This window comes from Uloborus diversus, chromosome 2 (genome assembly GCF_026930045.1).
Source record: "Uloborus diversus isolate 005 chromosome 2, Udiv.v.3.1, whole genome shotgun sequence".
Lineage (NCBI taxonomy): Eukaryota > Metazoa > Arthropoda > Arachnida > Araneae > Uloboridae > Uloborus > Uloborus diversus.
Window position 1 is genome coordinate 178,563,669 of NC_072732.1, and position 19,712 is coordinate 178,583,380.

General features: G+C 29.8%; 1 protein-coding gene across 1 annotated transcript; it reads left to right on the top strand.

The window, feature by feature from the left end:
- The first annotated feature begins 1,433 nt into the window (after positions 1 to 1,433).
- LOC129217521 (charged multivesicular body protein 6-A-like) lies at positions 1,434 to 12,734 on the top strand. The gene is made up of 7 exons (XM_054851837.1): positions 1,434 to 1,586; positions 3,109 to 3,218; positions 3,402 to 3,489; positions 5,955 to 6,041; positions 6,757 to 6,822; positions 10,274 to 10,442; positions 11,112 to 12,734. Exons 1-7 carry the CDS (start codon positions 1,518 to 1,520, stop codon positions 11,165 to 11,167), a joined length of 645 nt encoding a protein of 214 aa, XP_054707812.1. The 5' UTR covers positions 1,434 to 1,517; the 3' UTR covers positions 11,168 to 12,734.
- Positions 12,735 to 19,712: the final 6,978 nt, after the last annotated feature.

The window sequence follows — 19,712 nt, forward strand, 5'->3', positions numbered from 1 at the left end:
GTCTCCATACATGCAATTACCTGGCATCATCTAATGTCTAATGTGAAGTTAGGCACACTGATCTGGTTTCATTTGAATGAACCTTATATTTAAAAACAAACAAATTAAATTAATCATTGTAATCAAAAGCATAACAATGATAATCAATGGTGCAGGAACTTTCGCATTCTGCATTTTTAGGTTGTAGCCTATCCAGTTTTGGAACAAACATTGCCTGCTTTTGAAAATAGTTGTTCACTACAAATATAAAGAAACATAAACCGAAAAAGCTATTTAATATATCGGCTATCTTATGCTTTTGGAATGCTTTATTTTATTTTTTATTTTAAATGAATAATTATATTCAATGTACATTAATTTAGGATGTTAAGTAGAAATGTATTTACTTTTCACAAAAGACACAAAATGAAGAAATATTTTTGATTTTAAATTGGCATTAAAAGAAGCAAATGTTACTGCTTAAAAAATATTTCTTGAGCATTCGATCGGATATTTAATTAGAATTTCAACCAAATACTCGGTAATTCGGCAAAATATGGTATTTGGTGCATCTCTAGACTTATACAGATTGAAAATCAAAAAGTGTATCTATCATTGAAGTTCTGAAACAGAAAAAAATTCCTCATTGAAATTTTAAAATCAGTCTTTGGCTAAGGCATTTGAAATTTGTCTAAGATTTTTTAGTTTTGGCTATTTAACTGGCAAACAATTGGAAATTCCTAGTGCGGGATCTGCAAAACCAACTTTTCAAAAATTCTATGCGACGATATTTGTTTGGACAAAATAAAGAAATAATAGGAAGAAAATAAAATCTTACTTGAAGATCATAGTTACCGTCTCCTGCAACACTCATAAAATGATGGTAGATTATTGATGCTCTTGCCGTAGTAGCCATACTACACCGTAATTTGACTGCTAAATAAAAAATTCGCAAATTAAATGTTTGATCACCTCTCTGTTGCAAGTAGATTTCTTCTTCTTAAGATAATAAAAGTAATACTTACCTGCTTCAAGCAAGGAAGCAATTCCTGCATCCATTTTTAGAAGGGTTTTTTCCTTCATTTGAAAATCCATGTTATTGTTTTTCTCTCACTGTTGTCATAAAATAAAAAAATTAAACACTTGCTTCTATATTTTCATTAATAGAGGAACAAGAGAAATTTTCTACAAAAATGACAGCATGCAAGAATTTTGTTTAAATTTCTGTTTACTTTTCGCTATGAATGGAAGTTCAAGTTTGTATTTTCACATTGATATCTATTTTAAGTTTTGTAAAACTTATTGATTTGTCTACTCAATGGACTTCATACGAAGATAATTTCAATGAATAATGCTTCCTTTGTGATCAAAAACATATTTGATAAGGAAAAAACTTTCCACTCTATCTTTATTATTTTTAAGCCACATAAAACTGTGACTTTGACTTTGCAACTTGTAATGAGAAGTTGCTGCTTTTCACAATAATTAAATTTAAAGCTTTCTGGTTTCAAAGTTTTAGATTTATATAGATTTTTAAAATGGGAATACTTTTCGGGAAACCAAAGAAAAAATCTACTCGAGTTTCTGAGCAAGATAAAGCTGTATTGGTTTGTATTTCTCGTTGCTGTCAGCTATACTGACACATACGTCGTCTGCTAAATGTTTTATGTCATTATGGATGTCTGTTAAAATGTCTGATCTGACAAAAAACTTTGAGTTCCAAACATTTTTTTTAAATGTACCACTTGTTATTTTTTTATAACTGGCGATTTTATTCTCCGAGTTAAACTAGAAATTTCAGACCTTTCACTCAATTTTTTGATGTTACAGTATTTGAGGTTCGTTTTTTATCATGAAATCAGGTTAAACAAAAATTTAAAATACATGCTCTGGCGTAATCTAGTCGAAATGAATTTTATTGAATAAATTGTAGGTTTTTGGGCCAATAGTGCTGATCTGCGCTAAGGTTCCAACTGTAAAATGTTGAAAATATATCACACTATCAATGTTGTTATTGGAAGTAAAATAACAGTTACATGCATGGTGTTATATCAGTATCAGTGGTGTAACTATCGAACCGCTAGACCCTGTAATGGCGGGTGGGGTGGGGGGGCAGAGTCAGAAGGGGGGACTGAAATTTTTGAGATTATTTGCACTCAATTTTATTAACATTTTCTACTACATAAACATGATTTGATCTTGGAGACCCAAATGTTGACACTTCCTTCCAAATCTAAGTAGAGAGAATGAGGCTCAACTTCCTTTGTCGTTAAAAACAAAGCTTTGCTTTGTGCAAAGTACTATTATAATTCCCCCACCCCCAAATAACACCTTAACTCCCTCTTCGCCATACTCCCTAAGTTTAAACGGTCAAGAGTGGTGTGCAGCTTGGAGAAAAAAAAATCAGCATTTTTTTTTTAAACTTAAAACTGGAATTTCTTACTGAGTTTGAAGGATTTGATAGACTATGCATCCCCCCCCCAAAAAAAAATTTAATGCTTCAGTCTTCTTCATGCCCCCCCCCCCCCCTGGCACCACCTGATACGGTAGCCAGATCGGTTAAGCATCAGACATGACCGGAGGGTCCCATGCTCGATCTTAGCCGGTCGAAAATCATCCGTCTTCATTAATGGTGACTGAGGAAGGTTAAATGTGCTCATGGACACTAAGTTCTCTAAGTGAAACAATACCTCTGGGGGTGCTGAAAAAGGTATTGCTTGATTTTTGGTCTGGATCAAAAAATCAGAGCCGTCTTCAGTTTCCCTTCCAACTGGTTAAACCACAAATAGTGGTAGGTACGGGGGACCCTGGAGTGAAAAGTGGCACCACCTGATACTATATCCACCTATGATAATATACCAACTGCTATGGTTATCAAGCATACATAAAAATATCTTATCCCCTCACCCCTATTTTGTTTTGAAGCTCAAAACGAATAAATAAATAACATTTTAAGAAAACAATAAAAATAATAAAATTAAATAAATAATGCCAGTAAAAATAATTCTAATAAGTTTGTATTTGCTTTTTGTTTTTGATAAAAATTGTAATTTATTGATATATTTTCAACTTTCTTTTCAAATGATAATTGTACTCATATGTTTGTAAATGTGTTCTTTCTTTTTCCAGCAATTGAAACAGCAGAGGGATAAGTTGAAACAGTATCAAAAAAGACTTTTAAATTCTCTAGAGTCTGAGCGCAAGTTAGCAAAACAACTGCTTCAAGATGGCAGAAAAGAGTATGTTGTAGATATTAAACATGATTGAAATTTAAAATTATGTCTATTAGCTGAAAAAATGTGCTAGTCTAACTCTAGTTGTTTTCATATAAATTTATGAAAAACCAAAATCTATATTTTATTTTAGCATGCTCTCAAAGTTACAGAAAATTATTTTTATTTTATCCACAATTTATTTTTCAGAAAAGCAAAGCTTCTTCTGCGCAAAAAAAGATTTATGGAGCAAATGTTAGCTAAAACTGATGGACAGCTTTTTAATTTAGAACAAATGGTATGTATTAATATTGAAAAATGTGCCCTTACATAAAAAATTGATATGGATTATGTTATTTCTTTACATTATGTCTACTTAGTAAAAATATAACCTGTAAATATTGCATCTTCTAAGTTCGTTTCATTGTTCTCTCTCTTTTTGTTTTCTTTGTTCGATTTTTTTTCCCTTAAAATATTATTATTATTTTTTTTTACTATTTTTTTTTCATAAAAAAGATACAGTATGAACTTTATTAAAATTTGTAAAGTTGAAATTTACAAGTAAGGTTAGTTCTGATCTTTTTTTTTTTTTGTGGTATAAAGTGTATCTCAAAGCCTATCTCTCCTGAAGTGTGGGCTATTATATGTTCCAGAAGTTTTATTCCTTCTTTGCTAAGTTAGATATTGTTCTGAAGCAGACCCGTGACCAGGATTTCCAAAAGGGAGGGGTTGTAAAGAAATATATATATATATATATATATATATATATATATATATAAATTAATTAATATCTAAATAAAATAAATAGGAATAAATAAATAAAATTAAAATGTTTGATGAAATATATTAAGTAATTCATTTTGGTTTGATGACAAAAATGCTCAATTATTTTACACTTTTTTTGATTTCAACAAAGTTCTTTCTTTTCTGCAAATTTTTGCATTTTGTTGAAAGTATGTGTTTTGTACACAAATATGGTTTCAGTTCTGGTGTCAAGGTTTCTTCAATATCACATTCAATGAACTAAACAGTGATTTATTTGAAAAATGAGGATTAAATACCAAAGAAGTACTATTTTATTTTATTTAACATTCTACTTCTATAATCAAGTGGCTGGATAAGTTCATCTAAGGCCTTTTGGACATGAAATACTAATGTTACCCTAGAAGTTTAGCTTTGCCTTCAAGCCTTCTTGCATCATTGAATTTCTCAAGCATAATTTTCTTAAGCTGCAAAGTGGGAAGATATCTTGCGGTATCATACACAGTAAATAACTTTAACCTTTATTAAAAGTTAAACTATTTATTTAATTATTTATTTTTCTAATGGGAGGGGTTTAACCCCTAAAACTCTGAACAACCTTGTTCTGAAGAAACAGGTTGTTCAAAAAGAGGGAATGTGTGTTGATTGTTGAATATATTATCCCTCCTGGTGTATACCTGAGAAAAAAGGAAAGATCATTGTTTGTTTTGCTTTTCCGAGGTTCCGTTTGGTTGGAGAGCTTTTCACTGTGATAGAGGTGAGGGGAGTGCAATTATGCAGTTTAGGGTTTAAACCATGGGGAAGGATGTTGGTGTCAGAACAATAATTTTCAATCAATTAAGAGAGAAGAATGCATTTTGTGTTTACTTTTCATCCAGGAAGCCATTTTCATAAAATATATAGCAAGCCTGTTTTAAGAAGATTAATCCAATAATATCTTTAATTTGATTGTCTCACATGTCGACAGCATTACGTTAAATTCGGAATTAATATTAACTAAGTCCTGTGTACTACATAGCTTAATGTAATTAATATTGCATGCAATAAACTTCTATTACATCATCTAATTCGTGATGCACTGTAGAATAATTTAAATTTATACAATATTTCTTCTAACATTGAATCAAAATTGTTATTTTCGAGATAATCTTTTGTTAGACTTTTAGAAAAGTCATTCATTATTGTATTTGATTTTATAATTTTAACCTTTAACATGTAATTGTATAAATAAGCATTTCAAATATTACATCACATAGCATTGAAATAATGAAAGTAGCAATAATTAGAAAGATTACAGATATGTGCCTAACAATGTTGTTATGTACTCTTAATAGTTGGCTCACTTTAAATAAATTCTTTAAATGATGACACAGTTTGTGCGAAAACACAGGAAATAGATTTACGAATATGTACAAGAAAACTTAGTAACAATTGCTAAACTATGTATAGCAATGAGGTAAATATCATCAAACACCGTAAACTCGACTGTAAGCACGTATTTTCATCCAAATGCGCCCAATGACAGGTCACGAGAATTCACTGCTACTTCCCAGAAAATATCTTTATCCAGAAATTTTGGCTGACAGTTCGGTTGATTTAGAGATAGGATTGCAATTACTTTATTTTAAAATTTTATCTTTTTAATTTTTTGTATTGATTTCCTAATGTCGCCTCTTATTCATTGTAGATATGTGCATGATCATATTATTTGTCATTTGATAAAATTCAATGTTTCTCTTCATAAATTGATATTATTCCCCCTTCCAAAAATTTAATCGCGTGGTACCCCTATTTGTTCCTTGACTTCGGGGTATAGAAATAAGCAAATTATTTAGTTCCCTCTTTGATTTTTACTTATTATGGCAAACCTAAATTTCAAGTCTTTTAATAAATGATTTTGTATGTTGTTAATAATGTGTTTTGTTTTGCAATTGATGCAAAGTTGTTTGTGTTTTGTTAATGTTTAAGATATTCATATCAATTTTTCATTTTTATGCCTAGACTCATGATATTGAATTTGCTCAAATTGAGAGTCAAGTAATTGAAGGACTCAAAGTAGGAAATGAATCTTTGAAAGTTTTACATGAGGTAAGTAAACATAATTGCTGTTCTTAAATCATATTTGTTATCTTTATCTGAACTCTTCCCAAAACAAAGCAACTATAAAGGCTAACCATTGTTTCCATCAGACCAGAGCTTTATTCCTCACAAAAACAAACCTTGTATATTTTTTACTTGTTATAGCAAAACTAAATTACAAATCTTTTAATAAATGATTTTATGTGTAGCACATGAAATCATTTATTAAAAGATTTAAAATTTAATTTAAAAGCTCACATTTGTCTTGTTTGCTGTAACAGCAGCAGTCTTGACTCAAACTGCCATTAAACTTAGGTGAATGAGACTGTATGAAATTATTATTTGGGCAAGATTTTAATTACCTAAAGATAAATTATGGAAGTATTAAGGCACAAAATTAGCCAGATTATCTTTGAAAATTTTAAAATAATTTAATTATAATAAAGAGCTTATGGTAGAAGTATATTGATTAAAGTTTGTTGTTGCATCATTTTTAAACATTTCCCTCTCCCCCCCCCCCCCCAAAAAAAAAGAAGTTTTGGTTTTGACATGAAAATTTCGTGAATAACTTTTTTTTATTGCAAAGTAATTATGTTTTTAATGAATTTGAGTGTTTGTGAAAACTAGTAATTGTTTTATCATGTCATGTTTGATCAAATTTAAGATATTGAATTATGTTTGTTCTTGAAATCTATGTAAATTACTTTTTCTTGTGGCTTTGCAGATGCTATCTATAGATGAAATTGAAAGAATAATGGATGAGACTCAAGAAGGTATTGAAAAACAAAAGGTAAATATGGATTTTTCTTTCTAATATTTCATTTTCAATATCACCAGATTAAGTTAGAAACATTGATGAAATTTTTTTCTCATTTTTAACTTTCTTAGCTTTATTTTCAGCATTGTTTGTGATGATAATACCTTGTTCCCCCTGTTGGTATTTAGACATGATTACAAAATCATATCTTTTTCTAGTTGAAATAAATTATCAATTATTTCCACCAATTTCCTAATAAGTTCATAATCTCATCAAGCCACTATGTTGATTTGAGAAAAGCCAACATAGCCCAGTCAGAGGAAAAGTAGAAATATTCAACAATAAAACAATTCTAACTATCAACAGGAAGTTGAGATGATGCACTAAATACTGAATTGCGTTGATGTAAGGCTTCAAACATGGAACTTAAAAGCTTTTAAATCTTTTTTACTCTACTTAGAAATTTTAAACAAATGCCATTTTCAGCAGAGAAATCCTCACTTTCAATGGACATGTAATGTTAGTATTTGCAAGTATTTTTTCACCCTCCATATTAAGGAATTAATGTGAAAATTGTAACTCAAATTCGAATAAAAAAAGAACCACAAGTCGAAGTCTTTTCGAACTGGTCTACAAACCTTCCCAGTACTGATAAGAACAAACTATGAAATTTTCAGCCAAATCGGCCGGGTAGTTTCTGAGTTTAGCGGCAGCATATTTACCAACATCTAATTTTACACTTCTGTTTAACCTTGATTATTCAAGCTAATTGGGATGGCTAGTGCCTCCGATGTTGGAAATCTTGGTTAGTAGAAACTTAGTATAAAAAATTGTCAGTATCACAAATTTTAAAAATGTATGAATAAAAATACAATAGAATATTTTAAAAAGATGAACACATAAAAAGCAATGTTTTACAGTAAAAAAAAAAAACCTTGCAGTAGTTTTAAAAGTCAATTGAATTTTTTTTAACGATACCAAGTTAAATATTGAAAGATGCATTTAAAAAAATCAAATTTGCAGAAAATATTCATTTTATTAAATTTACATTATTAAAAATAAAAAAAACTTTATTATTTGCTCAGTTAATAGATACTTCGTTTAATCAAAGCTGTACTCTATATAGGTTGATTAAGTTTATTTTTTGTATTAAAGCCCATCTTAGCCCCTATGAAAAAGTTCAAAACATTAGTAATCCACAGTGTGGAGCAGGTAATAGTGACTAAATGGCTTCTCCTCTGTGGTTCAAACATTATTATTTTTTTCCTTTTAGATTAATCTCCAGTAATATATCAGCATATGCTATGCTAATCTAACTGTTTTATGGATTGGTTTTATAATCCTGTAACCCGATTCAGCCATGTTTCTTTAGAATTCTTCAAGGAAATTCAGGAATCCATGAATGAATTACTTTAGGTCTCATGCTCTGTTTCTCCCTTACATTTAAAGGCTCTTTTTTTTTGTCTATTCTGTTTGGTGCTGAAATGTTTTTTAAATGTTTTGTTTTATGTATTTTTATTGTCTTTCATTTTTCAAACATGATTACTCAGATAATCATTCTCACAGCTCAAAAGTATCTGCAAACTCACAGTTGTCCAGCGCCGGACTGGACTGTTAAAACGGTTCGGGCAATTACAGAAAACCAGCCCATAGTTCAGGAGTAAATCCCCCCCCCCCCAGTCATGCAACTTTAAGGGTTTTTTAAAAATGGAAGAAGAAAAGAGGAATAAAACAAATGCAGGGCAATCGCAAGGTCAAAAACTTGGGGAGTGTTTATGTTTTAGCGGCCCCTTAATTTTTAACACATTTTAACAGAGAGAGAGCGAGAAAGATTTTAGCTTTTGGTTTAGGAGGATGTCATTACAAGATTGTAGTGTTAGCAATATCGATTACCCAATCGTAAGTGTAATATTCTCTCAATTATAGGGTGTTTGGGGGTTTCTCCCCCGTAAAAATTCCGAAATTGCACTCGAAATTGTAGTTTTATAAATGCTGTTTTACACAATCTTTAATAGTGAAGAGGGAAGGAGAATTTCGAGGGCGCTCGCCCAGTAGTTTTTTAAAGTTGAAACTTTACAAATACACGTGCAGATTATTTTCGATTGTGATAGGGGGATGGGTAGGGGATCTCCATCGGAAAAATTTCAAAATAGTAGTTTTAAAAACGCAGTACCAGTCGATCTTTGGTGGTGCAAAGGAGAGAAATAGAAGAGATAGAGGAGTTTTTTAAGTCTTTTCCGGAAGTGTTTCGAAATTGAATTCTTAAAGGATCTTCAGATGATCTTTAATGATAGACGGGGCATTTCTAAGGGTTACCGGGGTGTGCTCCCCCTTGGAGTTTTTCGAAATTGCAATTGTAGAGTTTGGAAACTTTCCCTCGGAATTTTTCCAAAATCAGAGTTTCAAAAACATACTTCTTGACTACGTTTGGTGACATAAAATGAAAGAACAAGGTTCGAGAAACCCCTTCTTGGCTATTAATGGAGTGTTGCTAGTAAAAAAAATAAATAAAGGAGTTAAACCACAAATTGCAACTGGCCCTGTGACTCACCGGCCCTTAGGGCGATTGCCCGACTGATCGATTGCCCAGTCCGGCCCTGCAGTTGTCCAAGACAAGAGAATGGCTACTTTCCAAAAAACATTTAAATATTTTTTCTTATACAAATGAAATAAATACCCATGTGATGAAAAGTTAAAATATATAAAATATTATAAAGCACAAAGTTGTAAATAATTGCAGGCGTGTGTTTCTGAGCTACAAGATACCCCTTTTTCAATGCAAAAAGATGTAATCTTACAGATGCAAAGATATCCAGCATAAGCTAAATTTCTAAATTTATAGCTTCAGTTCTTGTCTTATGTCTTTGCATCCATAAGCTCACATCTTTTGGCATCGAAAGTGGTAACTTGTATTCCCAAAACGTGTCTCTACTTAGCTTAAATTTTGTGCTTAGTAACATTTTAATTTCTAATTATCCTTGACAGGTATGAAAAACACAGTGGGTAGATAATTTTTTTAGTAAGATAATGCTTTTTGCTTCTAATCATTTATCCATGAAAGCAATGGGTGAACATTTTTCATTAATTTATAAACAATTTTCGAAGAAAATCAATGTTTAATACTAATATTAGATTTACAATTGTTGGATGATACCTATATCTTCAGCAAATGTATCCGCAAAAGCCTGGGTCTATAATATCTAGATATGCTTTGCATAACACAAAATTGTTTGAAAAAATTCTTAAAATATTATTTTTAATCATACCTTGAAAGAAACATTAAGTTTGAAACATTTTGAGTCTTTATCATTCCTATTTCTCTATTCATTGTTTTTTTATATTTTTTTACTGTCTGTTATCTTGAATATTATCTATTGTGCTTCACTGCTCAACAATGCCAAGTTTGCATGTACAATGGATTTAGTTGGATTGACCCTCACTCAGAATTTATATTTGAATTCCTTATTATATTTGCCATTTTTAGGAGATTGATGAAATATTAGGTGGAAAATTGAGTGATGAAGATGAAGAAGCGGTAATGAATGAGTTGGAATCTATAATAGCTGAAAGTATACCTACACCCATTACAGATAATGAGGTTCCAACTGAGGAGGAACTTGATTTACCAGAAGTTCCAGCAGATGAAATCTCTGGTAATGCTCATTCATTTTTACTTATTCTAATTTTAAAGTTATGTTAGTCTTAGATTATTTCATTTTATCATTAGTATTACATCAAAACATTTGTTTTTAAAATATCTTTTATAAAACTTACAGGCTTCAATTTAATTATTTTTATTATATGATTATTTGACATTTAAAATATTATTTTTATTTTCTTTCATATGTATTTATTATCATCAGTGTTACATCAAAACATTTGTTTTCAAAACATCTTTTATAAAATTAACAGGCTGCAGTTTAATAATTTTTAATTTATGATTATTTGACTTTTAAAATAATATTTTTATTTTCTTTCGTATGTTATACTTTCTTTTAATTTTTCTCCTTTAAACTGTCACATGTTACATTTGAAATCCTTATTCTACTAGAAACATTTTCAACTATGTTTTTCATTAGCACATGCATGGTCTAATGAAAACATTTTAAGATTTTACATGGACTGGGTTCATTGCCAATATTTTAATAGCTGTGAAATTATCTGCAATGGAACTTCTCTATTCATTGGCATATATATTAATTGTTTACTAATCTTAATCACTCTTAATTCAAGTGTATTTTCTTTTGCACTGATCCAAAGTTTCATTCATTAAATATTTATAGGAATACAATTAAGAATATTGTTTCATCTTTTTCTTTCAGAACCAGCAAAGAAGGTGCCCAAAACTCAAACTCGACAGTTGGTTGCTGCAACGTGATAATGTTTTCAGAAGTTATGAAGAAATAGTTTTAAATAAACTTTTTGTTTGCATATTTCTTTTCCGAAGGAAGATTTATGAAAGAAATTTATTGTTTTATTGTTGGTATCCCCTGTTGATGATAATTAAATAATTTACATCACTAATTAAAAAACTGAAAAGAATTCATCAAAGAAATTTTCTGGGTTCTTATAAAGTCTTACACTGATGAAGAAAATTAAAAAAAAAAAAAAAAACTTAAAAATTTTTCACAATTTTTTTTTTAATATTTTGATTTTTATCTTATCAAGTTTTTCTCCTACTGGTGCAATATTATCTAAATGCATGTAGGTGGCGCTAGTGGCGGAAACTGAAAATGGCTTTTTATGAAAGTAAAAACTTCCTGGGTCCACAATGGACCTCTTGAGGGTCAACCCTCCTCCTACCCCCAGAACCTTTGGTTTCTTGATTTGTGCAAGACTTATAACCACTCTAAAACATTTTGTTATGATCACTCAAAATATATGTTCATTTGAAACGTGAAACATTGTACCAAACAATCGGATTGAAAAAAAAAAATATTCGATTTTATGCCAATTTTTTTACATAGCACTGATTTTTGGTGGACAACTTTAATGTATGAAATGAATGAATATTTTTTTAGCTGCTTCAATGTAACATTCTTAAGATTTTTCAATGGAAAATACCTTGTTATTTGAAGTACACATCAGCATTCTAAATTATTCAAAAGTAACTGTTGTTTATTTTTTATGAAAATTTATGTGCTTAAAAATTTAGAGTACTGTACATTGGGAATAAAAGTCCAAAGAAAAAAAAATCATAAAATTGAAAAAAAAAAAGGTGCAATATTTATTCTTTAGCACTATCCTTTTTAGTATGAATTATGCTATGTATTGTGCATAATTTCAAATATTGCCTAGTGTTTGAAGAAAATTTTCTTAAAAATTTTCAGGACTATAAATTTAAACAGCGAATGGAGGGATTTTATTTGCAATGTATGATAATTTTTTTAAAACTTATATTGAATTATCTAGTCTACATATTTCTTTCATTTTCTATGTGTGTCTATAAATGATAAAAATTAAAGCCTCAGTGAATATTTTTTTTCAGTAAGAGTAAAGAAAAGATCAAACATTATTTGTATCATTGAAGTTTTTATACAAAGGTTTCTTATTGAAACTATATCCTTTCTTCATTATTTTCTCCTTAGAGTGCCAAAGTAAAATTTCATAAATAAAAATCTTATTTCTAACTAGAATACTTAAAATGTTTCGTAAACTATTTAATTAAAATTGCAATTCAAAATTACGTTTAATGCATATAAATAATTGTATGTCCTAATTTTCTCTTCTTTATCCTTTGTTTTTAAGAAGTTTTTAAGCTTTGTTTTTCGGGCAAAAATGTCTGGCCAAACTTGTTTTAACACTACAAGTCTTGATTTCAAAGCCTTCTAAAAGGTTTTTGTAATAATGCAAATGAATGGTTTTCAAAAGGTTATTTGCTGAGTATTATTGAAAATCATGTATGAATATTTATATATTTGTACTATAAAATAAAATGTTTATACAATTTTATTGTTTTTATATTTTGCCTTTTTATTTTGGTATTTTACATTTAATATTTTTTGAGTACAAAAAAAAAAAAAAAAATCTGAACATTAAAGAAATTAATCTGATAATTGATTGCCCAAGGTGACAGATCTTGTGCAGTTGATAAATCTAATGAGAGCAGTCTAGGAAAGTAACGGATTTCGGCTAATGTACAAATCCGCCACTAACTTAAATGATATTTTTCATTCTGCATAATGTATAATGCCTAAAGAATGTATATAACCCATTCAATTTTTTTATACTTCAGTAATGTTAAGAATTCAAATGTTAAAAAAAAATTTAAATGCCCAAATAAAACAGTTAGACATTATAAATACTCTTCTTCAAAAGTTTTTTTTTTTTTATATAAAGTTTTGACGAATGAAATCGGCCTTTCAGTTTGGAATTTATTTATTGCTCATTCCATTTGCGTGGACGTTACATTTTTGCACTTCACGCCTGGATCATTAGACTTTGCGTTTTAATGCCCACATGTTTGAATATAAGGAACCAATATGTATCATAATCTACAGCAGGGGTACCCCAACCTTCAACCCACAAAAAACTTACAAACTGGGGGGGGGGGACTTGATAATACCTTTTATTTTTCATTTGAAGTTTTTTTTTACAAAAACCACCACTCACTGAGTACTTAATTGAAAACATTACATAGGTGTATATCATACACTATATGATAAAAAGTATTAGGATGCTTTCAAAAATTCACATTTTTACGGATTTCTCGAGAAATAAGTGACCAATTGCTCTGTAATTTTTTTCACATAGTACGTATACTTCAGCTGTGATTATCCAATAAGAATCGAGTCTACTGTTTTAGGGGACCAGCAGCAAATTGATAAAACACAAAAAGGTTTTTGATCATCCTTCATTGTAAATAGCTGGAAAAAAAGCTATAAACTTCAGAAATAAGTTATCAAATCATGTAGAATTTATTTGTATACTTTTGTGAAAGTATCTCTTATACACACGGAGATATAAGCATCTTTTTCAAAAATAAAAATTTTATTTGAAGGTTTTCGGCTCATAACATGTAACGTTTTCCGTCAAACGTTTCTAAATTTGCAGAATATTTGACAGCATACAAGAGAAACATAATAACAAAGTTTAAAGTTAAAATATTGAAAATTTAATGAAATATGGACGTTTAATGCAATTGAATTTTCACTGCGCATGCACGAAAGAAAGCACTTTATAACCTTCATAATCCAAAGCCCGGATAGATCCTGCAACTCGGACTAAAATTCCATCTGGATATCTTTAAAATTTATAAAGTTATCAGCGATCTAATGAGCTGAATTTCAATAGTTCTTGGATAGGCGACTAATCGTAAGGAGTCTTTCGCAAACTTGCAACACTTTCATGTTATCGTGCAGAGTAATTCATAATAAAAACGGATTATTTGCGAACAATCCAAGAATTATTGAAATTCGGCTCATTAGATACCTCACTTTTTACATTTTAAAGATATCCTGCAAGAATTTTACTATGAGTTGAAGGATCTATCTGGGCCTTGATTATGAAGGTTTTAAATTGCTATCTTTCGCCCATGCGTAGTGAAAATTTAATTGCTTTAAACGTTCATATTTCATTATATTTTCAATTTTTAAATCAAATTTCATTATTATGTTTCTCTTGTACGCTGTCAAAAATTGTAAAAATTTAGTTACATTTTACGGAAAACTCTGCCTTTTTTTGAGCCGAAAACTGCCAAATAAAATTTGTATTTTTGAAACAAATATTTATGGGTCATTCTCCAGAAAACGTAATTTTTGAACGCAAATATTTTTCAATTTCGAAACCTTTTGTTTTTTTTTTTTAAATTCTTACATGAAAGTGTTACTTACTAGAAGTAGCCGTAAACAATGGCTCAACTAAGTTTCAATTACTTTACTTATAAACAAAAAAGAAAAAAAAAACTTTTCACAACAAACAGCAAGCGTAAGCATTCAACGTGCCAGCGGAGCAGCGCCAAAGTACATCACTTGTGACATTATAAAGACTACGCCTTGTTTGAAAAATCGGATATTAAAAAATAAAAAAATTAAAAAAAATAATAATAATAAATATTAAACGTTTTGAAAATAAAAGATTTTCCTCACTCCATTTTATTATTATTATTATTATTATTATTATTTTTTTTTTTTTTTTGTTTATTTTATCAACTTCAGTGACTAAAAGCAGTACATTTGACCGATGGAAACAACCCCATTACAAGTGCCGAATGAAGAGAATCGATTGTTTTGAAAGCTCACAAAATATGGTTTTCGAATCGTAATATTGAATATAATAACGGGCCACATTTGTCAGCTTCGCGAGCCTTGTGTGGTCTGCAGATCATGGTTTAGTAACCACGGAATAAACGGATTATTGTAAAATCCCTATTTTCGCGAGCCGAAATTTTCACGAAAATGAAGATATCGGTGATTTTGCAAGCTGAAAATTTCGCTGATTTTATATGAACAGAACCGAAAGTTGAAAAATACGCCCGTGAAAATAAACGCTTTTACTGTACCTGTTATTTAGAAATACTTGTGTGCAATATATTTCACACACACATGCGATTTGTGTTGTAAATACGTCAGTTTGCACATTAACTGTTTCCATATAACGCAGACGCTTTTTACTTTTAACAATTAACATTTTTCCTTTAAAAGACCATTATGTATTCTTTTATATTCTTTTGATGTTTTCTGAAACTGCACTTGTCTTTTCAGAGTTCTTGAACACGTTTTTATCAAGCACATTAACTGATGGTTAATAAGTTTTTCCTTTAGCTCCTGTTGATAGCCCTGTCAATTTTGTTTAGTTGTCCAAAAACTATGTTTGCAGTGAAAACTTCCTTTGAAAATTATCAAGTAATACACGGTAGAAGTACCGATACTTTATCGGTACTTCGTATAATATAAACTCATTTTTAGTCAATATTTACAGAGCATTTGCTCCTGTTTATTCAGGATTTCAGCTAATTTGTTTCCTATTATTGGCTTGGGAAATTAAATAAGTAGATTAGTTCTTAAATCAGTTTCTATAAGCATAAGAAAAGGACATTCTGAATGTTTGTCATTACATGACGCATGTATTTGCGTAGATACAGTTAAAAATTCCAAGTATTTTTTAATTCTCTTTATGGGCCGGATTTGATGCAGGTAAATCATGAGAATAGTTTGCATTATAATTTTCCATTAAACATTTCGCTCAAATACGTTAGCTCGGTCGCAGACTTGATTTCATGAAATTCTGAGAAGCATTCCACTTGTAAGATGCTAAAAAAGATACTTATAACTAAATGATTGCGAAACTTTTCAAACCTGTAACTATTTATGCATTTAAAAAAAGTTTTGAAGTACAAGCCGGAATTCAAACGTTTGCGATCAACAAATTGAATAAAAAATTTTTTTCTTAAATTATGCGTCACAAGCATGATCTTATAAAACTGAAAAAGAGCAAACCTTTCTACTTGGAATCATTAAATAAGATACTTGAACGTAATAAAGTAATTGAGAAAATTTTCAGACGCGAAGTCCAGAAAATAAACTTTGACACAAATGCTCGTGATCATGTAACGGGTTATTAATTTAAAAACAACTACAAAATATAGTTAATTAAGTTTCAAAGTTGTAGTTTCCATTGCCAAGCGATTGATCAAGAAAGTCTTCGATTAGACTACCATTCACTTTCAATTGGATGTATTACATTTTTCTACACTTAAAAAAAATATAATAGTGTTTTATAATGAATCTTTTGTTACCTTTCAAAAACCTAAAAATCATGCTGTTCTTTTAGTGTTTTTTCAAAAATTAAACTTTCTAATCATTTTTTCAAATAAAAAAATGAAATAATGTTTACATTTTTGAATCATCTTAAGTGAAACTCTGCTAGCATCTAATGCATTAATAACTGTACATGAACTAATTATAATTGTACTAGCTGCATTGCCCGGCTTTGCCCGGTCTATTTTGAAAACAAAAATTGTGTCAAGTGACGTATATTCAACAATCAGGGATAAATAAAAGAAAAAAAAAATCATCATGCAAAATTTCCCCTCAAAACAATGACGACAGATATTAAAATACTTTTAAGAAATTAAAATAAAATGAGAAGGATTTAAAAAGCATAACCATGGAAACACAAAATAAAATAAGTTTCAGAATTGAAAATGAGAAAGATGTAAATGATGGATTCAAAAAGCATTACCGTGGAAACGCAAAATAAAATGGTTAAAAACTTGAATAGAGAACAGATTTTTGAACTTCATTTAATTCGCTTGTAACTTTTTTCTAATGGAGATAGAGGGTTAAACTTCCGATCATAGGTCGAGTTAGATCTGGAGTAAAAAAGGTAGCTTTTTTCAATGGTGTCAAAAAGAAAACTGTAGGACAATTCCTTTACTTTTTATTGATAAATTTAATGAAGAAAGTAGTGCCTAAATTTCAGCTAAGTCTAAACAAATTCGAGCTAAAAACGTAAATAACTCCCGCCGCAATTAAGTTAGAGCGTTGGAACAAATTGCGTAGAACGCGGAAAATTCTTCCCTTTCCAACGATATATAATATTACTAATTGCGAGTAATTTTTCACCCCCATATTCGGGCATTTATGTGAAAATTGGGCCTAAATTGGAATAAAAAAAGAACTATTCATCGAATTGTTTTCGAACTGGTCTGCAAACCTTCTCAGGACTTAAAGGAACAAATTGTGAAAATTTCAGCGAAATTGGCCGGGTAGTTCTCGAGTTTTGCGAGTTCAAACACACAGACGCTTTTTGGACACTTCATTTTATACTATGTAGAGATATACCTCTAACACATACTACTTTTTTTTCTCTCTCTCTGTATTACGAAAATCGCAAGGAAGATTTATTGTCCTTCTCGTGCTGTTTTAGCTGTGTCTATTTAAATGCGATTTTAAGTAGATCCATATAAAAACTATTAAAACTCGCACTTTATATGAGTCATTCTTCAAAAAGTGTAATTTTTCTGTCACACACCTTTTACAGTAAAGATTTTAAGGAACAATTCATTTAACAATGCATTTTAATTTAATTAAAAATATATCTATTTAAACCTGCCAACAATGTTTAAATGATAATTTTTAGTTTAGTATATTTTCGGTTCACAACATGTGAATTCTCACCTCCGTGGCTTGTCACACACCTTGTGTGACTGTTTATGTTGCTTTATAACCTGTTTAATTAAAATTATACATTTATTTATTTATTATTCCTTTCACAAGTCACTCAAATACTAATTGTTTAAGTATATTTAATTTTTTAATATTGTGTTTTAGTTCGTTTTAGAAGTACAAGGAGTCATGTCACACAATAAATTCTCACCTCCGTTACCTAAACACAAAATGCTATTCCTCATTAACATGTGGCAGTAATGACATCAATTTTATTTTCCATGATACAAGAGAGCCCCCTTGTTTATTTTCAGCCATAGTTGAAGTTATGAGATTTTTGTCGAAGAACAAGAAAATAGATTTTGCTTTAAAAACTTAGTGTGGTTATTCTGACTTCTCACCTCCGTGAACTTGAATTTCACGGATGTAAATTAATGTAAGAAAAGAAGTGAACATGTTTTCATATGCTTAACATGCGCAGATTGTAGAACAAAGAAAAAACATATTTCCCTGAAAAATGTATCCATTAGGCTATATTAATGGAAAATTCCTCACATCCGTGAATCTCATCTCCGGTGACAGACCTTATCAATGTCATTATTTCTGAGGTGAAAATAAATGATGGAGGGAAATACATCAATCTTAGGCGCTCTAATCAAAACATAAATTGCCAGTATATTCTCAAATTTATTAAGTACTATTTTTTAACACGCATTTGAACTAAAAGGACTACTACTTATTTAACCGTACTTCAATTACGAGAGCTTAATACTAGAGTTCCACTAATAACTAAATGAACTCATTGTTTGCATAATTAACAAAATTACCACTTTAATTCTAAATTGGCCTCGATTTTTAAACAGTTTTTTTTTCTTTTTATTTATTTCCGTAAACAAGGCATTTTTAAATTTTTTTATTTATGAGTAAAATAATTGGAACTTAACTGGGCCATTGTTTATGGTTATTTCTAGTAGGTAACACCTTCATGTAAGAATGAAAAAAAAAAAAAAAGAACTTAAGGTTTCGAAATTGAAAAATATTTGCGTTCAAAAATCCTAGAGAATGACCTATATCTCAAACGATTTTATAAAGATCTGTAAGAAAAGACATAAAAGTACATAGTTGAAGAAGTATATGAATATAATAAAAAATTTCCTTACTTTTTTTTAAAGAGAAGGTACTAAAAGTACATTCTGATGAATAGGATGAGTGCTTTTAAATTTTACACAAATCGGGAACTCAAAAAATCGAAATAAATTCCTTTTTGAAAAACAGTTTGAAAATGAAATTTAATTTTGAAATAACAAATGAAGACGTTTTATTAACTCAAAATAAACACGCGGAATCGTATTCAAAAATAACTAGGTATTGATCAATGCATTATTTGAAAAAAAAAAAAATCATTCTGGGACAGAGAGAGAAAAAAGTTGGAATTCACAATTTTAATATTACTACTTTCACTTTTACTAACTCACTATAATATATAATGTTCGAAATTTTAATTTCAAAGCTAAAAAAGAAAAGTATTCACATGACAGTCATCCAAGAATAAAATCAGTTTGTTTTTCTAACGTTAAAAATATCAACAAACAACAAACAACAAAAGCTTCCTATATCACAAGCGCGACAGTTCTTACACGCGTCAAAAATGGACCTAAAGGAAGAAAACAATCCCCCATCCCACTTTCAGGTCAGTGGCCTAAAAAATAAGCCTGCCATGATCAAGGAAAATATAAAATGAAAATGTCTCAACAGGTTTGCTGCAGAAGAATTGAAAAACCACCAACGGAGCCAAAATAATACCGCCAAAGACAG

Coding starts and splice junctions, on each gene's coding strand:
- LOC129217521 (XM_054851837.1), top strand. CDS start 1,518: ATGGGAATACTTTTCGGGAAACCAAAGAAAAAATCTACTCGAGTTTCT. Junction 3,490..5,954: donor TTTTTAATTTAGAACAAATG/GTATGTATTAAT, acceptor TTTTATGCCTAG/ACTCATGATATTGAATTTGC. Junction 6,823..10,273: donor AAGGTATTGAAAAACAAAAG/GTAAATATGGAT, acceptor TGCCATTTTTAG/GAGATTGATGAAATATTAGG.